This window comes from Homalodisca vitripennis, unplaced genomic scaffold, assembly GCF_021130785.1.
Source record: "Homalodisca vitripennis isolate AUS2020 unplaced genomic scaffold, UT_GWSS_2.1 ScUCBcl_935;HRSCAF=3906, whole genome shotgun sequence".
Lineage (NCBI taxonomy): Eukaryota > Metazoa > Arthropoda > Insecta > Hemiptera > Cicadellidae > Homalodisca > Homalodisca vitripennis.
In genome coordinates this window covers 68,288-91,424 of record NW_025777052.1, presented here as the reverse complement: position 1 = coordinate 91,424, position 23,137 = coordinate 68,288, and the positions used below count along the sequence as shown (strand labels likewise).

At 34.1% G+C, this 23,137-nt stretch overlaps 2 protein-coding genes across 2 annotated transcripts in view; both read left to right on the top strand.

The window, feature by feature from the left end:
* Positions 1–15,893, top strand: part of LOC124371104 (cell division cycle and apoptosis regulator protein 1-like) — a 28,899-nt gene extending 13,006 nt beyond the window's left edge. Inside the window, exons 7-14 of the mRNA XM_046829416.1 lie at positions 90–238; positions 904–910; positions 1,270–1,458; positions 4,638–4,773; positions 5,564–5,665; positions 5,987–6,106; positions 9,534–9,649; positions 14,950–15,893. Coding sequence (XP_046685372.1) covers positions 90–238; positions 904–910; positions 1,270–1,458; positions 4,638–4,773; positions 5,564–5,665; positions 5,987–6,106; positions 9,534–9,649; positions 14,950–15,723 — 1,593 coding nt within the window. The 3' untranslated portion in view covers positions 15,724–15,893. The remainder of the gene's footprint in view (positions 1–89; positions 239–903; positions 911–1,269; positions 1,459–4,637; positions 4,774–5,563; positions 5,666–5,986; positions 6,107–9,533; positions 9,650–14,949) is intronic.
* Positions 15,894–21,567: 5,674 nt separating this feature from the next.
* Positions 21,568–22,902, top strand: LOC124371102. The gene has a single exon (XM_046829415.1). It carries the CDS (start codon positions 21,568–21,570, stop codon positions 22,900–22,902), a length of 1,335 nt encoding a protein of 444 aa, XP_046685371.1.
* Positions 22,903–23,137: the final 235 nt, after the last annotated feature.

Sequence of the window (23,137 nt, the reverse complement as noted above, 5' to 3'; positions counted from 1 at the left end):
AGTGAATCATTATTTAACATAAGGACTAAACTGGCTACATAAAGCAATTGTGTATTAGTATATATTTATGAATATGAAATGTGTTATAGGACAAGAACAAGGACAAGGACAAGGAAAAAGAAAAAGACAAAGATAAAGAAAGAGAAAAAGAAAAAGATAAGAAATCAGACAGAGACAAGAGTGCTCACAGCGAGAAAAAGGAGGACAGAAAAGATGATAAGAGGGATGATAAAAAACAGTATCGAGGATGATGATGGCAGTGGTGATGTAAGGAAACAAACAAATTTCTTATATTATATTAGTTTTTTTTTAATGAACATGAGGAAATCTAAGTGTTACTGTCACATTCTTTTGGTTGAATATACCTAAACACTTTATATGTTTGGTTAGAATGTCAGATTGTTTATTTGTTTGGCGTGGCAGTATCTTTATGAATAATTATGTAAACTTTTTTATCAATGGCATAAATGTAACGTATTGTACATAATTTTTCCAGAACAACTTGTAGGGAAACTAAAACTTATCAATTTTGCAATCATTATTTACAAATTTGTTATTTTTCAAAAACTTTGTTTCTAAATTTTATCCCATAAGTAAATTTAAGAGTTTATAACAAAATATTTACTTTCTTAAAAATATTTTTTCAGAAATATTCATACTAGTTTGTAGCACTTCATTTTCAAAAAATAATATGTTTATTTAAATATTATGTGCAGTTATTTTTTCCTACTTTTAAGGAACAAACAAGCAATAAACAATTTTAACTCTCTATAACAAGAGAATAATTCTCAAAGCAAGAATCTATAACAAATTGTCTATCATTCTGTTTAAAAGTTAAAAACATAATAATGTATTATAAACAAATTTATATAACTTGTGTTTACAATATTTGAAACACATCAGGTATGAAGTGTGTTAATAATAACAACTACATCATTTAAAAATAATCAGAGAATGTTTATTCTTTCAAAAGTTGTATATACAACCACATACATGCATGCCAGATATCCAGCAGTGCAACTTAAATGACTACGGTTTTGTGATAAAAATCCTGACCACGCCACTTCTAAGGTTAAATGATTTGACATAACCTCTTTAAGTACAATACCTCATAATGTAAAGAATCTTTCAAGGTATTTTTCAATTAAACGGAACTGGATTATCAAAAGACTCTTGTATTTTTTATTTTTGTTTAGATTCTGATATCTATCGTAATGAAGTAGGGTAAAATACATTTTACATATTTAATGTATTGTAATTGATTCACAGGAAGAAGATAGTAAAAAGGATAGGAGAGATTCAGATAGAAAGAAGAAAGAGAGGGTGAAGGTTGTGACAGTGGACCCTTACTTACTTTTGTCTTTTGTCTACTTTGACCAGACACATTGTGGTTACATATTCGACAAGGACATCGAAGAGCTGCTTTTCACTCTTGGACTCAGTTTGTCTCGTGCTCAGGTCAGTAAACATACAATGATATTAACACATTAACTGTCACCACATTACAATACAAATATTATTAAAAAGTCATTAATTGAAAAATACTGAATAGTAAAGTATGGTGTTCCACTTGACTCCATTTTGCTCTTTTTCAAATTAAATGAGTTGCCAAAAGTTGAGGCCTGTAAACTTCTGTAGTCTTTTTGTTAATGATGTAATTGTCCAGTATTCAGCAAAGAAGAAATCAAATATAACTATTTAAGTTCCATACTCTTCAGAACTGGAAATATTAACTTTTTATATTCAGTACATATATGAAACAGTGCTTCATGAGAAATTATTGGTAAAAAACTACCTACTCTTCATTCAATTTCACTGATGTAATAAACTTGCTTTCCTGTCCCAGGTTGGAAAAGAAACGATCATGTGGAAATTAAATTATTTAATCAAATCTCTATTTTTAGCATAAAAATGCTTGGACCCTTTGAGTGACACAGAATTGCTAATTTTGACAGTAGCAAAAGTGCGCAGAGTGCTGGTGTTGTTAATTTTGATGTTTTGTATTTCGGTAATATTTTATATAATACAAAGTTATTTCGGCCAGATAACCGGATAACTGCATTCAATAGTTTCCAAACTATCAATAAATACGAATTTTACATTGTTTCCCATATTCTTTGATCTGTGAAACATATGTAGTTTGGGTACTTTGATATTTTCCAGAGGCTACTAGTTTTGGACAAGTTTTCCTTATTGAAGACCAAAATAAATTACAGTATTAAAAAGAGAAGAATTTATTTAACCTTTATTGAGATTTACAAGTCATAACAAACATCACAAACCAACACTGAAAACAACAAGAATTATTGTTCGTATACAAGGATTTTTTTTTTATATACAATAGTGTCCAATAGGTATCGGGACTGGTTTGCTCGCTGTATTCTCAATGGAACAGTGGAGGGGGGTTGGACCAGTCGGCCTAGTTAGAGGGGTCTCCCCACCGCTCAGACGCACTTTAATTTAGTTGCCTGCGGGCATGCCTTTTGTATGGTGAATTTTTATATGGTTTCATAACGCCAGCATAGAGGGGTCCGTTGAGCAACGCTACTCTGTGAAGTTTTGCTTTAAAGTCAGGAAATCTGTGTTCAACACCGCTAACAGGCTTATGGGGATGATGCCTTTAGCCCCATAAGAGTTTTTGAGTGGCATAAAATGTTTAAGGAAAGCCAGAGCTCGTCAAAAAAACAGTCACTGCATTAGACTGGTGCTTAGGTGGCCAAATTGAAAACAGTTTTGGACTCTGACAGTGTTTAACCATCCTTATTATTGAGGAGACCGGACTTTCAGTCGGAAACCGTCCATACCATTGTAACAGGGGATCTTGCGATGAGAAAAGTTTGCGTGAAGCTGGTGCCGAATGTCTTGAGCAAAGAACAAAAACTATCACGGGGGGAAATATCTCCAGAAATTTTGAACTGCATCCAGGAAGTTGAAGATTTTCTTGACAATGGTATTAATGGTGATGAATCATGGGTGTTCCAGTAAGATCCAGAAACAAAACGTCAAAATACAGAATGGCACATGCAGGGGTCTGCGCATCCAAAAAAAGCTTGGATATCAAAACCATGCTGATTGTTTTTTTCAACCGATGTAGCATTGTTTACAGGGAGTTTGTGCCTACTGAAACGACCATAAATACTGCATTTTACAACAAGTATTGACAGGCCTGTAAAATCACGTAACATGTGCGACCAGCCATTGCAAAAAATTGGAAACTTCTCTATGACAATGTGCTCAAAGGACATCGCTTCGACTCCATTGATGTGTTTCAAGAGGTGACGTCAGAGGTTCTCAACACGGAAACTCCCAGCAGGCATTTGACGAGTAGCAGATGTGCCTAACTTAGTTTATTGATGCAGGAGGAATGTATTTGAAGATTATTAAGTAATTGTAATGATACCTGCAATCAATTTTGAGTTTTGGAAACAGTCCGGATACTTATTGACCAAACCCTGTATATATATATATATATATATATATATATATGATTCAATGTTTATTGCAAGTACTTTTTGTGATTAAATATTTATTGAAATTATATATATATATAAATGAAAATCCATGAAAATCTCTCTCTCACTTTTTTTCATTTTATTCCTAACAGTTTATTTTAAAAATCATGAAAATCAAATGAACTTTGTAATAAAATGAATTTTGCAATCACGTTTTTCTTAAATACTTGAAATTTGAAGTGAAATGTTACTTTCGGTTGGGTCAACTTGTATGTTTTTTTAGTCAGTAAAAAATGTGTAATATATGAAATTTTTTCAGATTTTCATGGCATTATTTCACATGGAACTACAACAAATCTTTAAAAAATACTGTATATACTAAAGTTAGGTTCAAACTTAATTTTTTATAAAAAGAATTTTAAAAATCTAAAAAATGAATGGTTCATATTTTGTGCTGCAGTTAAGGTGTAAACAACATAATAGCCTGAGAGGTATCATAGTTTAACACATTGACTATTTAACTAGCCACAATCCTGAGGTAAAGTTCTACATGTCTTGTACCATAGTAAATGTACCAAGATAAATAAATCAAAGTGGTTTAATAAATTTAATTTAGGAAATGCAAATTTTGAAAATGTTTTGAGAATCGAAATTTTGAAAGTGGAAATACAAACATTGATACATTTTATTTATAAAACGTTTTCATTTAGTGCTGCATCATTTTGTATAACAGTTAATTTATGTGCTGGAATATGTTTAAAATAAACAGTTGTTAATGATTCTTTGTTGTAAATGTATTTTTATATTTTTTTTCTATAACAGAATCATTATACATGTACTGTAATAATAACATGATTATAGATAATGGCACAATCTGTTTAGATAATGTGTTTAAAGTTAGTTATATCATTTAAGGAAGAAACACAGGAATGCTAACATCTGCCATTTTTAAGAGTAACAAAAATAGTTACTCAAATGGTTAAACAATAGTTTTTGAAGGAAAAAAGTGTTTAAGTTATTTTTGTTACAATTAAAGAATATAAAAATCCTGTTATCCTTTCAAATTACATAAAGAAATAAATGTAAACAAAGAAGCATAATAATATTACCTTTAAGATTTTCTTGGTATCCAGAATTGTTTGATCTTTATACAATAGTATTTTTATATCTTTTTAATGTCTTCAGATCAAGAAACTAGTCCAGAAAGTCATATCCAGGGACTCGTTACACTACAGGAAACTTACAGATAAGCCTAAGGATGATCCTACTGCAAAACAAAATGGAGCCCAGACAACTGAGGATCTCATGACTTTAGCTCTTGGTAAGTCAATAATGTGATCATATATGGAAATTAGAATTACTTTACTTATAATATTTTAGAGTTTTTATGAAATAAGAAAGAAGAGCAGGCTTACCTTTACATCAGATTTGAAGGATAATCCTCTTTACTATTTAATTCTCTTTAACATGGGACATTTACTGCTTACGGACGTTTGTCGACCACATAGAGATTCAATTTGAAGTAATCAGTGTTAGTGTTTTATATTTAGCAACTGTAAAGTTGAAATTTAATTTGTCTTTAAAAATACAAATATTTTTTTGAACTGTATGAGTATTGGTCTAAAAATATTAACAAATGAGTTTTTTACGAGTGGACATTCTGATCTTAATGTGGCTTTCGCAAAGGGTTAATAAAGGTTAAATGGATGGAGTTAGATCAAATAGTCAAAATTAAATTTCTCCTATCAATAAAAAAGCACTTTTCTCTTAATTTGGAGTGTTTTTAGCATTAATACAAATAATGTAATAATTTCTTTTAAGTTTACATTCTCTTTTTATTTTGAAATACAGAGTAAACTAGGCATTTAAATTGTTTTGAAAGGAAATCTTAAACATCGTTTTACACTGGTTTTTAGTGAGTTTAAATAATATTATATTATGAGCTTATAAGAAATTCAAAGAACAAAGTTGGACTGATGTTTATTACAACCAAGCCTGCTATCTCTTACCAACTCTGAAATCTTATGTATTCTTTAATATAGAACTTTGTACTGTAAATAAGTTAAAACATATGTTCTCTTAGGTACTGAATATTCCTGTAAATGTTCCAGGCAACAAGCGTCTGTTCCCCATCTTTGAAGAAGCTGCTACTCCCAGCAAACGTAGCAAGAAAGGCTCTGACAAGAAAGCTGAAACCCCAGAACTTCCAAGTGGTTAGTTTATTTTTCTGTCTTGCCAAAAATTCTCTATTATCAGTCAAATATTACAAGTCAAAATTTAACTGAATAGCTGTTTCAAAACTATTTAAGCTACTGTCAGTCAGTAATTTTCACAAATAACAGTGAAATAATCGGTTAACGTAAGTAACTCTCTTTGTAACATTGTGCCAGTAGAGTAGCTGATGTTTAAAAATTATAACTTAATTGTTTGAACTTCCATAAATCATGTTGTTAGCATACTCCAAAAGCACTTAATTGCAACAATCAAAGATGAGTTTAAATTAGTGCTTAGTTAATTTATTCTTAATTTTTTAGGTTTTGTGATGTTCAATGGATCATTGCTGGATATTAATAAGCTACAATCACAGTTTAAACGCAGTGAAGAGACTCGTGTTAAGACTGAAAAATTGCTGGAGAAGCTTCGATCTGACAATGGTAAGTCTAAACATTTGAAACATTCTCGTAATAGTTAAACAGAAAAAGCAAGAATGTACTGCATGAGGCAAGGGATGATAGTTAAATATATTTATGAGAGAGGGCAGGTTGTTGGTAAAAATAGTGATTGTGTCAAAGCTGAATTTCAATTCTATCTTCTAAAAGATTCAGAGTATCAAAACTGCTGAAATTTGCTGTATCATTAATTATTGGACAGAAGTATTTTACACAAGTAATAATATTTTTGTCACTTTTATTGTAAGTTAATCAAGTCAGTTGAATTTTTGTATTCATTATTGGCAATTTTGGTTTAGCATCTGTTGACTGAAGTTTTTCCTCAGTAAGGCTGAAATATTTCAATAATTTAACTCTGCAAATAATGTTTTGACACAATGTGAACTGGAAAATTTAGATGATAGTTAAGTTTGCTACTGTCTAAGTAGTTTTTTAATCATAAGTCAAATATTAATTACAGTTTATTTTGTAAAAGGGGTTTATTCATTAGTGTCATTTTCACGTGTTTATATTTAGTTTGTGTAGACTTTTTGTTGTAAAAGCTCAATATAATGCTTTTATTTCGGAGGTTACAAACAAAATTATGGTAGATAAACTGTAATGTTTATAGTTTTATTGCTGAGGATAGTGCAATATAGAAATCAATTGTGAACTTTAACCATTTGCGCTCGGATGACAAACAGGACTGGCCACGTGAGTTTTATTGCGTGCTTGGCCCTTATCCTTGCACATCAGTTCCACCAGCTTGGAATTAATGTCACTACACTGTGCATTATAATCATAGGGAATTTATTGCAAAAATAATATCAACTAAGAGACTTAGCTAAATCCAGTTGAGTTGGTTGATTTACTATGAAAGAGACAAACATAACAGTTACTATCCCACAATATATGTTTATTAGTTAGCTATCCAATTTGACTATTCTGTAAACATGTCCATTTTTGTTATTGAGCGATATAAAGTTTTATGCAACAATTTATCTTAAAACACACAAGATATTTTTAATAATTACCTTTCCATAGGTTATTTCACTATCTAAAAAAGTTTCCAAATTTACTCAGTGTAACACTGTGATAAAGGTCTAAAATTATCTACTTAATATAAAACTAGGAGAGGTATTCCTTGAAAACTATGAAAACGTGAAAAGTGAAACGAAAGACTTGGATAAGTTATAATTAAGAATTTAATTAATTTCTTAGCCAAAATATAAATTATACAAGGAACCACCAGAGAGTTGGCGGCGACCAATAGAATGGACTAGCCTGCGCGACGTTGCCACACAACTGCCGCTGCCGCCCGGCACGGCTGGCGCATTGTGGCTGATAAACCGCTGCGCTGTCACAACTAACACTGATACTGAACATTTAAAACTTATCAGTATAATTGAAAAACAATATTTAAAATGTGTTGACAGCTATATTATATTTAAATTACTTGTATAGTTTATTAATGTTATTACAAACTAACTATCGATTAAAACAAACAAATCGTCCCGTCAGTTAGTCAGAGTAAAGTACTTGCTTATTTCCATACGATACAACAATCTTTTCAGTGATTTTAAACGATTACTAAACACACACAAAATTAATATACATGTTGCTTATATTGGACATTGCATGACGTGTTGCTTGATTAAAAATAATTAAAAAAATGTAACAATATAATCAATTTTAAAATTATGGAACAATTATATTTTTAAAATTTGAAATAATCCAATTTTCCACTAAATAGCTTTTAGGGCCTACTATTTTAAAATGAAATACGTTAAAAAGCATGATTGACTTAATAATATTCTTACCTTTGCACTTGTATATTATTTATTCGCTCTCAGGCGGCAATATCGTAGCCAAAACCTCGGAGTCTACTTCATTTTCACGGAATATTAACGGGAAATTAACGTTTTTGCGGTATTTTTATGTTTTCTTTTTAATTTATATTTCGGCTAAAGATTTTAATCCTACGATCTTCGTATATGAGTAATATAATACAATAATTTATTTCAATCCATTTAACTCAACATGGAAATAAGCTACAGAGATGTACTTTTTTTTTAAATGACCGTAAAATTACATTTTGTAATACGTAGTTAATTAATTCAAGACAGCTCTAACATTTCTTTCGAGTGTAACGGTTAAGTATTTTAAGAACGCTGGACTCGCGCGGCTTGTGGTTACAGCGGGGAACAAGTTTGGCAACGTCGATCAGTTCTCGTTGGCCGCTCCAAGGTCACGGGCAAAATAGGCTCCTCCCTCAACTGCAATCTCTTGTGGTTTTTTGTATACAGATTAATTGGTTCAGATACAGTTTAACAAAGAATTGAATTTGCTATAATAAGCAATGTAAATTAAATTAATTATAAATATTAATTATCCTCTTCTTAATAGTTTTGTTTCTTCTACTACATAACAAACTTAAGTACAGCTCATGTTTAGTTAAAGAATAATAGTAGAAAATTCACAATATATGGTATGTAAGATATTAACAATTTATAATTGTTTTTCGTGCTAAATTAATGCTAACAAGAAACATACCTTAAAATTTACACCAGACAACAATTACTATTTAATTTGGCAGCAATATTAAAATGTAGTGTATATTTGAGTTTTATATTATATTGAGTAACCTTAAAGAAGCAAAGGTTTAGAAAAGTTAAAATAATTATTTAGAATAAATAAGAAAGAAAGGATTCACAATATTATACAATATTGTTTTAAATCACAAATTTCTGCTGTTATATTAATAAATGATCATTAATGTATTAAAGATTATGTATGCAATTTAAAAATGTTAAGTTTAATTTTGTGAAGGAAATGAAATTTATATCTACTTGCTAATCTCATCATTTTAAGTATACTTAGTAAATAATTCACTAATTACATAATTATGACTAAATAGAGCTTACATAGTATTGATGATAATTATAAATATAAAAATTTTTACACTCTTGAATCACATCGCACTAAACTGTTTGAGCCAACAACACAACTGTTTAAGCCCCTTTACTTCTGACACGCACTATTTGAAGAAATTCCAGTAGTATGACCTTTTCCACATCATCCAGTATCATCATATAGACTCCTTGACCACGCCTATGATTGGTGATTGTAATAAAAGATCAAGAAATTCCAATAATCTTATAATGGTTTGTAAAATCATGCACATGGTGGTTAATGTGCAAGGAAATAAAGAGTCTGCAAAACGTGACATTCTAGGGTCGAAGATTATTTGATGACTATCGGAAGTGTATGATCAGAAGATTAGTTAGCATAATATGAGATAGCGGATGTTTGTTTATAGTCAGTGAGAATGGTTTGTTCAGGAAAAGATATGAATTAAATTAATATGTAACAGTCAAGAATGTCTTTGTTGGTTTCTATAGGTTATTATTCTAACCAAAACACTTGTTTTCAGCAAATCTGAAGGAGACAACCAACCGAAATGTGGCCACAATCAAGAAACTTAGTTCTGAACTGAAGGATTTCAAAGAAAGACTCACAAATACGAACTCTGAATTGTGCACTATGGATGTAAGTTCAAAATTCTGTATGTTTTTTGTTTGTACTGAAAGTAAACTTTGTACTGACTGATTCACTTTTTATACTGCCTTTTACACTGTTGTGTAAACGTTTTTGTGTAGTGAGAATTGATGGGGTTTAACTTAAATTGTGAATAGTTTACTCTAGAATTTTTTTAATAATGAGAACTTCGTTGACACTTAGGGTTTTTGTCAAAATTATACAGTACATGCTTTTTACAATTACAGTGGAACCTCGATAAGTCGGATTAATCAGGACCGTGGCCGATCCGGGTTAACGAACATCCGGGTTAGCCGGAGAATTAGGTAAAAATTAATAAAATACGGTATACTTACAGATAAACTCCAAAAAACTTGATTGTAAAAACATCAAACATATGCACATTTAATTATTATTAATCCTAACAGTACATTTATAACTGTTCATTTCCTGGTAAAAAACTCAGTCAGCTTTGGTTGTGCCAATGTCGTCTGCCGCTTGCGTGCTGTGCGATCCTGCAGTCTCTTCAACATGAGCAATTCAGCCGATGATGTTTCTGCCTGCCGCTCGAAAAAAACCAATAGTTCGTTTAGTTTGGTCACTGCATCTCCATGACTCATCACTGGATCTTCAATGTCCCCGTCTGCCTCCTCAGCGTCTGATTCATTAGCATCAGGTAAAAACGACGCGATCACTTCCTCGTCAGTAAGTGGCTCATAGCCTCTGTTATTGTCTGCCCCTAACCACAGAGTAATGTCATTTTCATTGACTTCAGAGCAGCCAACAATATTTTGGAACATATCCAAAAGTTCTTGGGGCTGGACATCGTCTGGGGAGTCATTTTCTATATTACAGTTCCCCACTGGTTGAATTGTATATTTTCAGGCAAGTCGCATACACCCTTCCACAGTTTTTTCCAAGATTTAATTAAGCTGATTCTAGTCACTTCTTCCCAAGATTCTGCAATCATGTACATTACAATTTTCACATTAAATGTTTTGAGAATCTCAACTACACCGTGTTCTCCTTCATTGTCAATGATTGTGCTTAGCATCTGTCTTCTGTAAACCTTCTTGATTTTCTTGAGAACCCCTTGGTCCATGGACTGTAATAGCGCTGTTACATTAGGCGGCAAAAACTTGACGGTAATGTCCCCACTGACCAGCACATCTGCAGACGGATGTGAAGGAGCATTATCAATTAGTAGGAAAGCTTTAATTGGCAACCCACAATCTTTTAAATATTTCGTCACACCTGGCACAAAACAATCAAAAAACCAGTTTTTAAAAGTGTTGCTGTCCATCCATGCACTTCTTTGAGACTTGTAGACAACTGGTAGATAATCCCGATTTACGTTTTTCAGTGCTCGCGGATTTTTCGCTTTTCCTAAAGGTAGAGTAGAGGAAATTTATGCTTCCCCGAAGCATTGCTGCAGGCCATTATTGTCAATCAGTCTTTGCTTTTTTTTGTATCCCTTTGTGTCTTTTTCAGTTTTTGAGGCCAAAGTTTTGCTCGGCAACATTCTGTAAAACAGACCCATCTCATATGCGATATATATTTGATCTGCCGTTAAATTTTATTCTTTAACAAAATCCAAAAACTTGTTTTTATAGTCATCAGCAGTGCTGTTGTCCCCAAATAGACTTTCTTCTGTGATAGATAGTTGGCGAATACCATGCCGTTTTTTCCACCTATCCAACCATCCTTGGCTCGCAGTAAAATTTGGTTCACAATCAGGCAACTGTTTATTCAGCTTGATTGCCTTTTCTTGAATGATAGGCCCAGACAATGGCAAACCACGTTCCCTTTCCGCATAAAACCAAACATACAAAGCGTCATCAAGAGTCTCGTTTTTAGCTTTCTTTGCTTTGCACCGATTGCCCAAACTGTTTTTTGTTATCATTTTGAAACAAAATTCTTCGATTTTTGTCCTATCTTTTGTCCAATCCGATACTGTAGATGTACCGACACCATAAGATGCTGCAATTGTTTTTAAAGATTCGCCTTTATCAATCCTACCTAATGCCTCTAGTCTCTTTTCCGGTGTCACTACAACATTTTTACGTTTTGTTGCCATCGCGTAGATAAAAACAAACGCACAACACAAATGAAGCACACTATCTGAAGCACTATTGCAGAACAGAAGCAAACAATACAATACACTACACACAAAACACGGGCACAAGCGAGCGGAGCGAGGTAGGAACGGTACTGAGGGGCCAGGCGTGGCGGTAGCGTGGGAGAGGATTTGGGGAAATAAGCGTCTGTTATTGTTTCCGAGAATCCGGGACAATGACCGCCACTCGGCCGCCATGTGCCATGAGTCACACACTCACAGTCGTACAGTCCCATCAAATACTGATGCAACATCGATTCACGGATACTATACCACTAAAAAATATTACGTTTTTATTATTGAAATATTTGTCTGATTTTTTAGTTTTTAACTGAAAATCGGTCCGGATTAGCCGGACTTCCGGGTTAGCGGGGGCCAACTTATCGGGGTTGTACTGTACATTACAAAGTTCTTTCATTACAAACAGTAAAATATATAACGTTATGTATATTCTTCATTTTAAGCTGTACAAAACAATCAGTGTAAACGAAACTGGCTGGGCCAGTATTTTGATGGCCAGATAGAGGATTAACCTTGGACCTGGAAAATTTCTGGACTTAGAGCAGTGGCGGAGTGTTTTTGTATCTTGTATATTGTCTTATATAAATTTATTATAAAGATCCATAAAAGTTCCTATTTTAAAGGTTAAAATATTTACAAATTAAATATAAATAAAAACTAAACATTGAAGATATATTTAAAACCACAACTTAATATAAAAGTAATATCTCTTCTTCAATTATAATTGTCTAAATTTGTAACTGTTTCAATTAACTTGGAATTATTAAAACAGTCAAATATCAAATTAGACAAGTTTTCTTATGTATATGTATATACTGTACAACATCATCATGAATATACAATGTGAGATAAAAGTATGGGTACACTCTGTTTAGTTTTTGATGGATAAAGATGGAGGGATGGATCTCGGGACATCTTTCTAGGAAATAGAAGTAAACTTTTTAGTCACTGTTACAACTTTGCCCATTTCCCTAAAATGGGAATTTTTGTGACTATACATTTTTAAATTTCAGAACACAAAGTGTACAACAATTTCATCAGTTAAAGGATAAAAATAATCCACATTAGCCTATAATTATTAAGTACAAATACATTTTCCTATATTCAAGAGTCAAGTTTTTGTCATTTTACAAGACATTGTCAAAACAGTGAATATTTTGTTTAATATGCCTAGGCCTAATTTCAAATTACAATTTAGTGGTCCAGGTGTAAAGTTAACTAAAAATGTATAAAATACAGTGATGTATTTATAAATATACCTATATCAACTGAAAGGTCTTGATAAAGAAATAATGGTAGAAACTAGATCTTTCTATCTCAACCCAGTCTAAAACGGAAGCTCATTGAAATTAATTAAGTTAAAATGATGGACAGAGATAGAAAAATGAAACTGAGGACACCCCTCTAAGAAACAAAAGTGAACTGTTTTCCCAAAATTGGCTTTTTGGGGGAGAATTAAAAATTTTTAAATGTAAAGTTACATTAGTACTAGTAATTACAATTACGTTAAACAATAAAACGGCTGAAACTTACTAACCTGTTTTTTTTATACTAGAAGTTCAAACTGCTGCCCCAGGACAGTTTGACAATGTCCAAGTAACTTGAAGTGGCACGCTGTATGGATTTACGTCGGATCTTTTGAATTTTGGATACTATTCTGTCCCTGAGTTAGACATTGTTTTTAATGTGACCCCACACAAAGAAGTTAAGTGGAGATAGATCTGGCAATCTTAGTGGCCACTCTATATTTCCTCTTCTGCCTATCCAGTGATTTGGAAAAATATTGTTTAAATACTCGCGGACACGCAGGCCATAGTGTGGAGGTGCTCCATCCTGCTGGAACCAAACTTCATTACAGTTGTTGGTTGCTACTTGGATAGATGGATAAACCTGATTTTGTAACATTTCCTGGTATACCTCAGAATTAAGGTTTCCATCAATAAAAAATGGCCCAACAAACTGTTCTCTCATCCAGTGAGGGTTAATATCAGCCCAATAACGAACATTGTATCTGTTAACTTTACCATTTAACATGAAAGTTGCTCTATCTGAGAAAGCAATTTTGTTTCCTATAATTGTACTATTATCAAAGTTCTGCATTTACAGCATAAATAAAAACAACATTCTACTGACGATGAAAATCGCCCTCGCTTAGCTCATGAACTAAACAAATTTTGTATGCTTTATAACCACTGTCATGTAAAACTTTACAAACTAATGTTTGAGACATACCTAATATTTGAGAAACATTTCTTGTGGAGGCATGAAGATATTCTAAAACAGACTGTAAAACATCAAGTCATTCAGACAATCTTTCATTTTAGCCGATTTTGGTTGGCTAGGTTTGAAACAGTCTTTAACACTGCATGTTTCCTGGAAATGTTGGATTGTTTTTTGAACTCCTGATATAGATACAGGGTTTCGATTGGGATAAGTGTCATTTAATAAATTCCTTACTTAATCATAAGATCTCACTCGGTTTCCGTAGCCTCGCATCATCATTATCATTAAACACTCCATTTCAATGTAAAGTATCGCAAAAATATGTCTTAACTTTGTTTCCATCATAAACTGAACATGACACTGGACTTCCTCAAAACTGATAAGCGAAGAGAGACCTTCCTTGCAGTAGGAAATAACTGTAAAACAGGTTTGATTTTATAAGGAAAGTGGTTATCTATTGAAGTTATTTACCTACTTAATGTGGATGTTCATGTTTTGCCTCAATTAATTTTTAATTAATTTCAATGAGTTGCAATTTTTACTGTGTTGAGACAGAAAGCTCTGTATTCTTAATTTGTATTTATCTTTGTAAAACTGATACTGTTTGGTCATATTTTCAGTACATAATAACAAAAAGAGACAAAAAACCCTTAATATCAGGGCTGCTATTTAAATTGTAACAAAAACACCCGATATAGGTTTCCAGTTGAAATTTTAAGAACAATAATTTTATAGTTGTAAAACAAACAGTTATAAACTTTTAGTTTTGTGATATTTGTGAACCTTTTTCATTAACCATATAAAAACTGTAGTAACACATGTAAAAATGTGGTTGGTTCAAATTTGGTTGTTTTACTTTCATCAAGAGCATGGAATTTATTAATTTTATAAGGAAGTTTAGTTATAAATATTTTAAAAGACATAATATTATAGTGTTGAATTTCTTTTACAGAGTAAAACCAAGTTATACTTCGCAGCAATGACTGAAATTTATGAAAAGCTGGGCCCGATTCTTGCTCAAAAACCAGTCGTTAAAGAGGAAATCATTGAAGATGTCGAAATGGAGGATGCTATGGAAAATGCAAATGCTGAAAATAAGCAAGCAGCAAAATTGGAAATGAAAAAGGAGATTTTTGAAAAAAGTACCCGTAAGGTAGAAAAGGATGTAGAAACTAAATTATTATCTCAAGAAAACACAAACAATTCAAATGTTGAGGCACAGAAAATAGAAAGTAAAACTGAAGTAAATCATAAGAAAGAAAATGTGGTAACAGAGAAAACTGAAACTGATTTAGTTAAAGAAAATACAAGTGTAAAAGAATCTAACCAGGAAGACAAGAACAAAAAACCTGTAGATGGGGAAACTGAAGAAAAACCAAATCAACCTGAGTCAAAAGCTGAAGTTGCTGTAGAAAACCCACCTTCTACTCCAGAACCGAAAATAGAGACAAAAGTAACAGCACAGCCTAGTAGATCTTCTCCTAGACAATTAGGTATGAAAGCAGAGAGCCAGACAACAGTTGCATCTCCAAATGAATCATCTCAGACGGGCAAAGAGTTGTCATCTGATTCCAAAGAACAACCTGCAGAAACCAAAGTAGATGAAAAATGTTCATCAGGAACAACGTTAGAACCTAAACTAGAAGAAAAGCCATCTCCATCGGTACGGAATACAAGGTCTCGAGAAATTAAGGTGGAAGATAAGAAAACGCCAGTTAAAAAGTAATGCTGTGTTTAGAAAATGTTATCATAAATATGTGTACTAATTTAATTTTAATAGGACATGTTAGAAAGATTGGACATTTATTTCTATGATTAAGGAATGATGAGTTATATTTAGTAAACTTATGTGTTATAAGTTATTTTGTATTAAATGCTGGTAAAAAAACCTAAAAATTATGTTCTTCCTTGTGATCAACCTATTGTAAAAGTGGAAAACTCAATACATTTTTATTTTCAACTTCTAAAACTAAACATCAATTTGTTTGTGCAAAAGTAACTTTTACATTTTGAAATTTTACCTTCATTTCTTCAAAAATTATTTAAAAATTCAGGTACTATAACAACTAGACGTTTTATAGTAGTGCAGACAAGAGACTCATATTTTAGTAACGTTTCCTCACACAAGAGGAAGATTTTCAGATGCAAACAAAAACTAATATAAGATTTGTGTTTGTGCCCTAAACTTTAAATCTAAGAATATTAGTATTTGATTTTTCCACATTACAGTGAACACTATTAATTGCCTGAGAGAAAAAATTTTCTTAAGGGGGAATCTGTATTGTGTAGTATTTGCTTTTTAAGTAAGCATAAAAGTATTCAAATATTTTAATTATATTTGATTCTAATATCTAGTCTTATCGTCAGGTAGTCTCTTTGCATATATGGACAGGTTATAGAATGTTATAGTCGGTCATTAAATTACATTCAAAACACATAAACCAATACTTAAAACTTTTATTTTTGTGAGGCCTTTCGATAGCAAGGCTATCCGTCAGACACATCACAAAAGTGTTTTTATACTTTTGTGATGTGTCTGACGGATAGCCTTGCTATCGAAAGGTCTTACAAAAATACAAGTTTTAAGTATTGGTTTATGTGTTTTAAATGTAATTAAGTTAACAGTAGCCAATACAAGCTCCACCTTCAACATTAATTACTATTGAATAACAAAATGTGTTTAATAAATATTTATTGGAATTGATTTATTGGTAAATTCATTTGTCAACAAAGCTTCTATCATACAGGGGTCAATCCATTTCATTACCCAGTCAGTATTGCTCTATATTTTAAATTTTCCTGATTCCTTAATCAAGGATTCTCTATGAGTAGATGTTAACAAAACTCCAATTGGAAAAAAACGTAAAAGCCATATTTTTATTAGGCAGCTACTTTAACATTTTAATATGGCAGATTTAATAAAAAATGGGGTTTGCAGAAAATGTATTGCTGCCATTTATAAAGAGATCAGAATAATTTAAAAACTAGTGTATTCAGCAGGAAATGACTAATGCAAGAAAATCAGTCAAACTCTTTCTCTAATAACTACAGAAGGAAAAGTGACTCACTAATAACATTTTATTTCTGTGTTAAGTAGTCATAATACTACCAGCAGCATAAAGTTTTAGTCTTGAGAATAAACTCATTTTTATGCTACAACCTTTCAAAATTGGCCAAAAACACGTTTTTGTCAATTTTCATGGGTCAGTATCTGAAAAGGGACTGAGTGGAAACATGTGAACATTTTATAAAATTTTCTTTATACTAATAAAAATGTCTCAGAAAAAATTATGACAGACTCATTTTACACTTATTAAGTTATAGAGCTGTGAGTTTCAGTAAAAACACTACCTTAAAATGATCTTAACTGACAAAGTTAAATGATGTTTAAATTACTAAATTAACAATACACTTTATTACAAGAATGGACAGTAATAATAGTACAGCAGGTAAAATGCTTTTAACGTAACTTACCCTTTTGTTTTATATACTGCATTGGCGTAAAGTATACTCACATTAATGTTTTTCTTAATAGTTTTATGTCAAACTTTACTTGTAACTACTTACCAGTTGTTATTTAAATTTTTTAAAGGATTTGAACTAACATGATATTTCATTGTACAGCTTTATCAGCTACGTTGTGTGTTCTTCCAGACACTTGCCAGTAATTTACCTGAAGAAGAGATCAGATTGCAGATCTCGAAACTTGTGTTACTGATTTTTTGTTTGTTTCACTGAAGGATGACAAATTTTTTGAAAAATCCTGTTTCCTTCAAAAAACAAAGAATTTAGATACTGTTGTGAATTCCAATTTCCAATATTATTTTCTTTGCAAGTATCCAAGCAATATCTTTTTTTGACAGATGAAAGGCAACTTTTGGTTCAGAAGGATGAAAGAAATTTACCAAAACATCATTGTTATCATCACTTCAACTTTTTGAAGCCACCACTTCTCATTGTATACAGGGCGCATTATGAAAGTATGCTCATCTTTTAAGAAAAATATATTTAGACAGTTCTGCCATGTCTGGAAAGCACCTTGGAACTCCTCAACTGGAATGCCTCTCAGGAACCTTGTAACATGACCTTGGATGTTCTCCACTGACTCCCAGTGCGTTTCCTTAATCTCTCTCTGCAATCTGGGGAACAAAAAAATTCATATGGACCCAAGTCAGGACTGTAAAGAGGCTGGGGCACACAAGGGTCTTGTTCTGGGCCAGGTAGTGGATAATGATGAAGGCCATGTGGCTGCATTATTGTGTTGGAGCTTAAAGACGTTTTTAATTTCAAGACGGACATGCATGACCTAGCGTTTCAATATCTTGAGCACCTCCAAGTAAAAGGCTGCATTGCCAGTTTGTCGTTATGGTACAAACTCAAAATTGATGATTTCTCGGTCGTAAAAGAAGACAATCAGCATGGTTTTGATGCAAGATTTGCTCATGCACGCCTTTTTTGGGTTTGGGAGAAGATTTTGTATGATTCCGTATTGAGATCTTAAAATACATTCCTCCTCAAAGGTCTTTTGAAGCATTTGATAAGTTTCTGTTGCATTCTTCTCAAACCGCACATAAAACATGACCGCGTACCGCAGTTACAGCAAGTGCTTTATCGTGGCGTGACAAAATAAAAAAACAAACTTCATACAAAGACACATCCTACCACTCTTACTGCCTTTTTTTTCCTTCCTGAGGGAAAAGAACAGTTTGTCCCCGCGCTTAGTCCTAAAAGGACCTTTGCGCCTCCCTTACTTTAATTTTGTGCCTTCAAAGTCCGAGGCTTTTGCAAAAACTAATCAGATTTGTGGGCTCCTGTTCTCTGATATCCTTGGGGCTGAGGAGATATGCTCCTAGGTATCTTTTCCGAGTTTCTACGATGGCAGGACATTCTAACCAAATGTGCTCTGCTGACTCCTCCTCCTCTCCACAGAGTCTACACTCGTTAGTCTGGCTGAGGCCTACCTTCATAAGATGCTTCCTTAGTGGGCCATGTCCTGTCAACATTCCTAATATTAGTCTTATATCCTCCTTATTCTGGTCTAAGAGAGCTGTCCACCCTTTAGCGCAAGGAGAGATAAACAATTTGGATAGTCTTAATCCTGAGGCTCTACTCCAATTATTGTGTCTTATCCTCTTTTCCCACTCTTACTGCTTGGAACAAACTGAGATTGGGCGCATTTGGACCACCACATTATACGACCAGTCCGAGCGCAATATGATAAACAGTCAAGTCACAATAAAACCATGTTCATTACTTTCATAATGCACCCTGTATACAGGCAACAAAGTCATTATTTGTGAAAGATGACACATTTGTAAATAGATTGAAGTCTGATCCAAGCTCGAGCCTTTGGAAGTAACAAAACATTTGGTATATATTGTTTGTTGTAACAAAATATATATATATATATATATATATATATTGTTCCAGTGATGTCCCGACAGTATTTAAATATGTTTTGTGGAGTCTTTTTGAAAATGTGGTAAGGTACCTTGATCATTTACTAGCTGCCTAGTTAACTTTAAACTATGTATTCTGATGCACCAAAGTCCTCAACTATTTTTTCCTTGACAATGAGCTTGGCAATAGCGTTGGTTTCCAGTTACATTCGAGGTTAAAATTCGCCAAATGATAAAGTATTTGTCGCTGGTTTAATGGCATAGGAAGTGTGATGAAGGGACATTCAACTGGCCGGTCAAAAAAAAGTGGTGAGAAAATCAAAGAAACCTGACAATCTTGCATCAGAAGCCCGAAAACATCTATTGTCTAACAAAGTCTTCAGTTAAACATCCCTAAATCCACGATGTTATTCGTAAAACATTTGAGTCTTTATGTCTACAAAATTCAGTTAAGACCAGATTAAACCCATCTATCGCCCTAAGTGTACAGACTTCACCAGTTTTATGCTCAATAAGATTGATGACAATTACAATTTTATGAAAGAGAGCTGTTCTCAGACAAAGCTTTTATTTCACACAAGTGCTGTTGTTAATCTCAATTGTCAGATATGGGATTCACAACAGCCTAACATTGTGTAGGAACATTTGCGCAAACATGAGCAACAAATGGAGCTTACATCAATACGTATTTAGGTATGAAAACAAAATTTGTTCTTTACTCTACAATTTAACATTTAAATCTTTAATAACTATTAAAATTATCTTTAGCAGTTGTAATGGCAGTTCAAAATCCTGGCATTATTTTTTGGAGACCGTGTGAAATATCTGAAAATTTAGTTTACCTAATTGAAACAATCATAAAATTATTGTCACTACAAAATATTTTTTATAAATTATTTTGTAACAAGCCATTTTAAAATCTTATTTAATACTATTGAGTTTGTTATTTAATTATAACGTAACTTTCTAATTTATATAAATGTTATAGTTTCCCTTCACTTAGATATGGGTGGTGTCGACAGACTTGATATGGTTAGAAATATTTATATATAATGGATTGAGCCTCCTGAGCTGGTTCATAAAGTAAAAACGGTTTACTCAGCAATCTGTCTTAAACTCTAAATGCCAGTGTATCACCGGTTTTGATCACAGTGTTGTACAAGGTTACTCAGTCATCATGATGTCAAAAGTAATTAAAAAACCTACAGGATTTCGACGATGGAGCGACCAACAAAACACTAAAGTTTAAGTTTATTAACCACCAAAATGTTCTTGTGGTTGGTTTTAAGTGGGCTTATTGTGTGTTTTATTATATCCCATTATGTTTTGGGTTCTATTAATCACTTTGACGACATTATGAAACATTTTCAGCTGGTAATGAAGGTCACACTTTGACTGAAACTGCTAATGCATCTGCATTAACAGAACTGCATGTGAGAAACTGTTCATCTTTTCTGCATCCTGGGTATGACGTTAAACTGCCCACCCCCACCAAACCATTCCCCCAATTCCTACCCAATCCCTTAAACTGCCTACCCTGTGTCCCTTCTCTTCGCACCAGGGTCTATTCTATGGTCTGCATTTCTTCCTTATTTGTGCAGCCCTCGTTTTTTCTTACTTCTTTCCTATCCATGTTCTACCTTCTTTTTCCATTTTTCTCCGTAGGGGAGCGCCCTGCCCGCCTGCTTTAAGGTTGGCGACCTTTCGTACCCCTGAGCTGGTGCCAGACTATTGTCCGAACCTGGCACCTCACCCTATCTAACCGAAAACTCCTAATCCTGCCCCGACTGGGTCGTGTTGTTGTTTGCTGGGAGTGCCGGAACTGCTACACAGATCCTCGAGCATGCCCGTGTTCGGGGCTGTGTGGTAGCGGAAGGCTGATGTGAGCTAGCTCTGCCGAGGCATAACAATATACATGAACCCTGGTGCCAGCCACTTCGGTCCCTGGTCAGGAAGTGAGTAATGGACAGATATGTCGGAGATTTCTGTTGCCACGTGCGAGCCCGAGCCGTGCGTGAATTCCCGGCTCGGTTAAACGAGATAACACCGGGCCCCGGGGAACTGGGGTGGGGCTGCCTGCCAAGCTACGGCTGACAGGTACCCTAGGGTATACCCGTTCCCGGTGTCTCGGCCTGCACCTTTACTCACGATGCGCTGGTAAACTACAAATTATGGATGTGGGCAATGAACCCTTACCTTACGGGCAAAACACACAACGAGTAGTAACAAGAGAATCGAGTAATGATTTAGATAAAAAACGTCCCCACTCTTCAGAATCCGAAGATGGGGAAGAAATAAGTAAACAGATAAGACTAAGTAATACAAGTAACTCAAACAAACAGTATCTTCCTACGCCACTTTTCCTTGTGTTTAAACACAAATACGAGAGCGACAATCTGTCCAAAGTGAGTCCCTTTGTGATCAACAAGGCATTAGTCGGAGCAGGCGGTTCGCCGTCATCGGTCAGGAAACTTCGTAACGGAACTATCCTGGTTGAGGCGGTAAACGCTCTACAAGCTCAGAAGTTCCTCTCCATGAAGACTTTTTACGATCAGGTAGAAATCACTGTACAGCCTCATGAATCTCTAAATTGCAGTAAGGGAATAGTTTTCAGTCGCGAGATGCTGTGTTGCTCAGAAGCGGAACTGAAGGAAGAGTTAAAGGATTCTCTCGTCACTGATGTGGTGAGAATAACGAGGGTCGAGAATGGTGTACCAACACCCACACCAGGTCACATTTTGACCTTCGCCCTCCCTCACCCACCAGCCACGATTAGAGCAGGATACCTTTCTCTTCAAGTTAAACCTTACTTCAGAAATCCCCAAAGATGTTTCAGATGCCAGCGTTTCGGACATTCGAGCAAAACATGCAGCGGCTTAGAGACATGTAGCAGATGTGGTCAAAGTGGCCACAATGACAAAGATTGCACAAGCGGAGAAGAGCACTGTGTGAACTGTAAGGGCAAGCATTCTTCAAGCTCTCGCAGTTGCAAGATTTATTTGGAGGAGAAAGAGATATTGAAGTTAGTTACACTAGAAAAACTGTCTTTTGGCGACGCCCGTAGGGAGTATAGGAGACGACTTGGACAAACTCCAAGAAAAGACATCTCCTACTCTCAGGCCGCTTCTGCTCCTCCAGCCCAGCCCGCACAGTGCTCCTCCTGCTCCGCTCTGGAGGGCATGGTGCGAGAACTCACTAAACAGGTCGCTGCCTTGGTGCAGCAGTTAAATGCCAAGGCCTTGCCGCAAACACAAGCGAGTAGTCATACTACTTCTGTCCCCGTAGCACAGGGACCCCCGAAACAAACAGGAGCCATTCCCAGGCCAGTTTCTGTGTCCGTGGCACCCGCTAAAGGTAAAGAACGACCATCTAACCATTCCAAAACGGTGGAGGAAAGGAAGTCTCTCCAAGAGAGACTTAAAACCCAAATCCGATCGAAAGCTCAGGCGAGAACAAAGGGAAGCACTGTTTCACCCCCACTCCCAGCTCTTCTCAACTTTCCATAGTTGATGAGGATGAAATGGGAGATGACCTTCTGCTTCGATCGGAATTTCAAACAACTCAAGGTACATTTAAACTTAATAAAAATAAAAACAGACAGAAAATTACATACAGTTAAATAAAACATGAACGAATTTAAAATTATCCAATGGAATATTAATGGTTATCGCGGACATTTGGAAGATGTAAAACATCTTTTACAAACCAAAACACCTCATGTAATTAGCATCCAAGAGACTA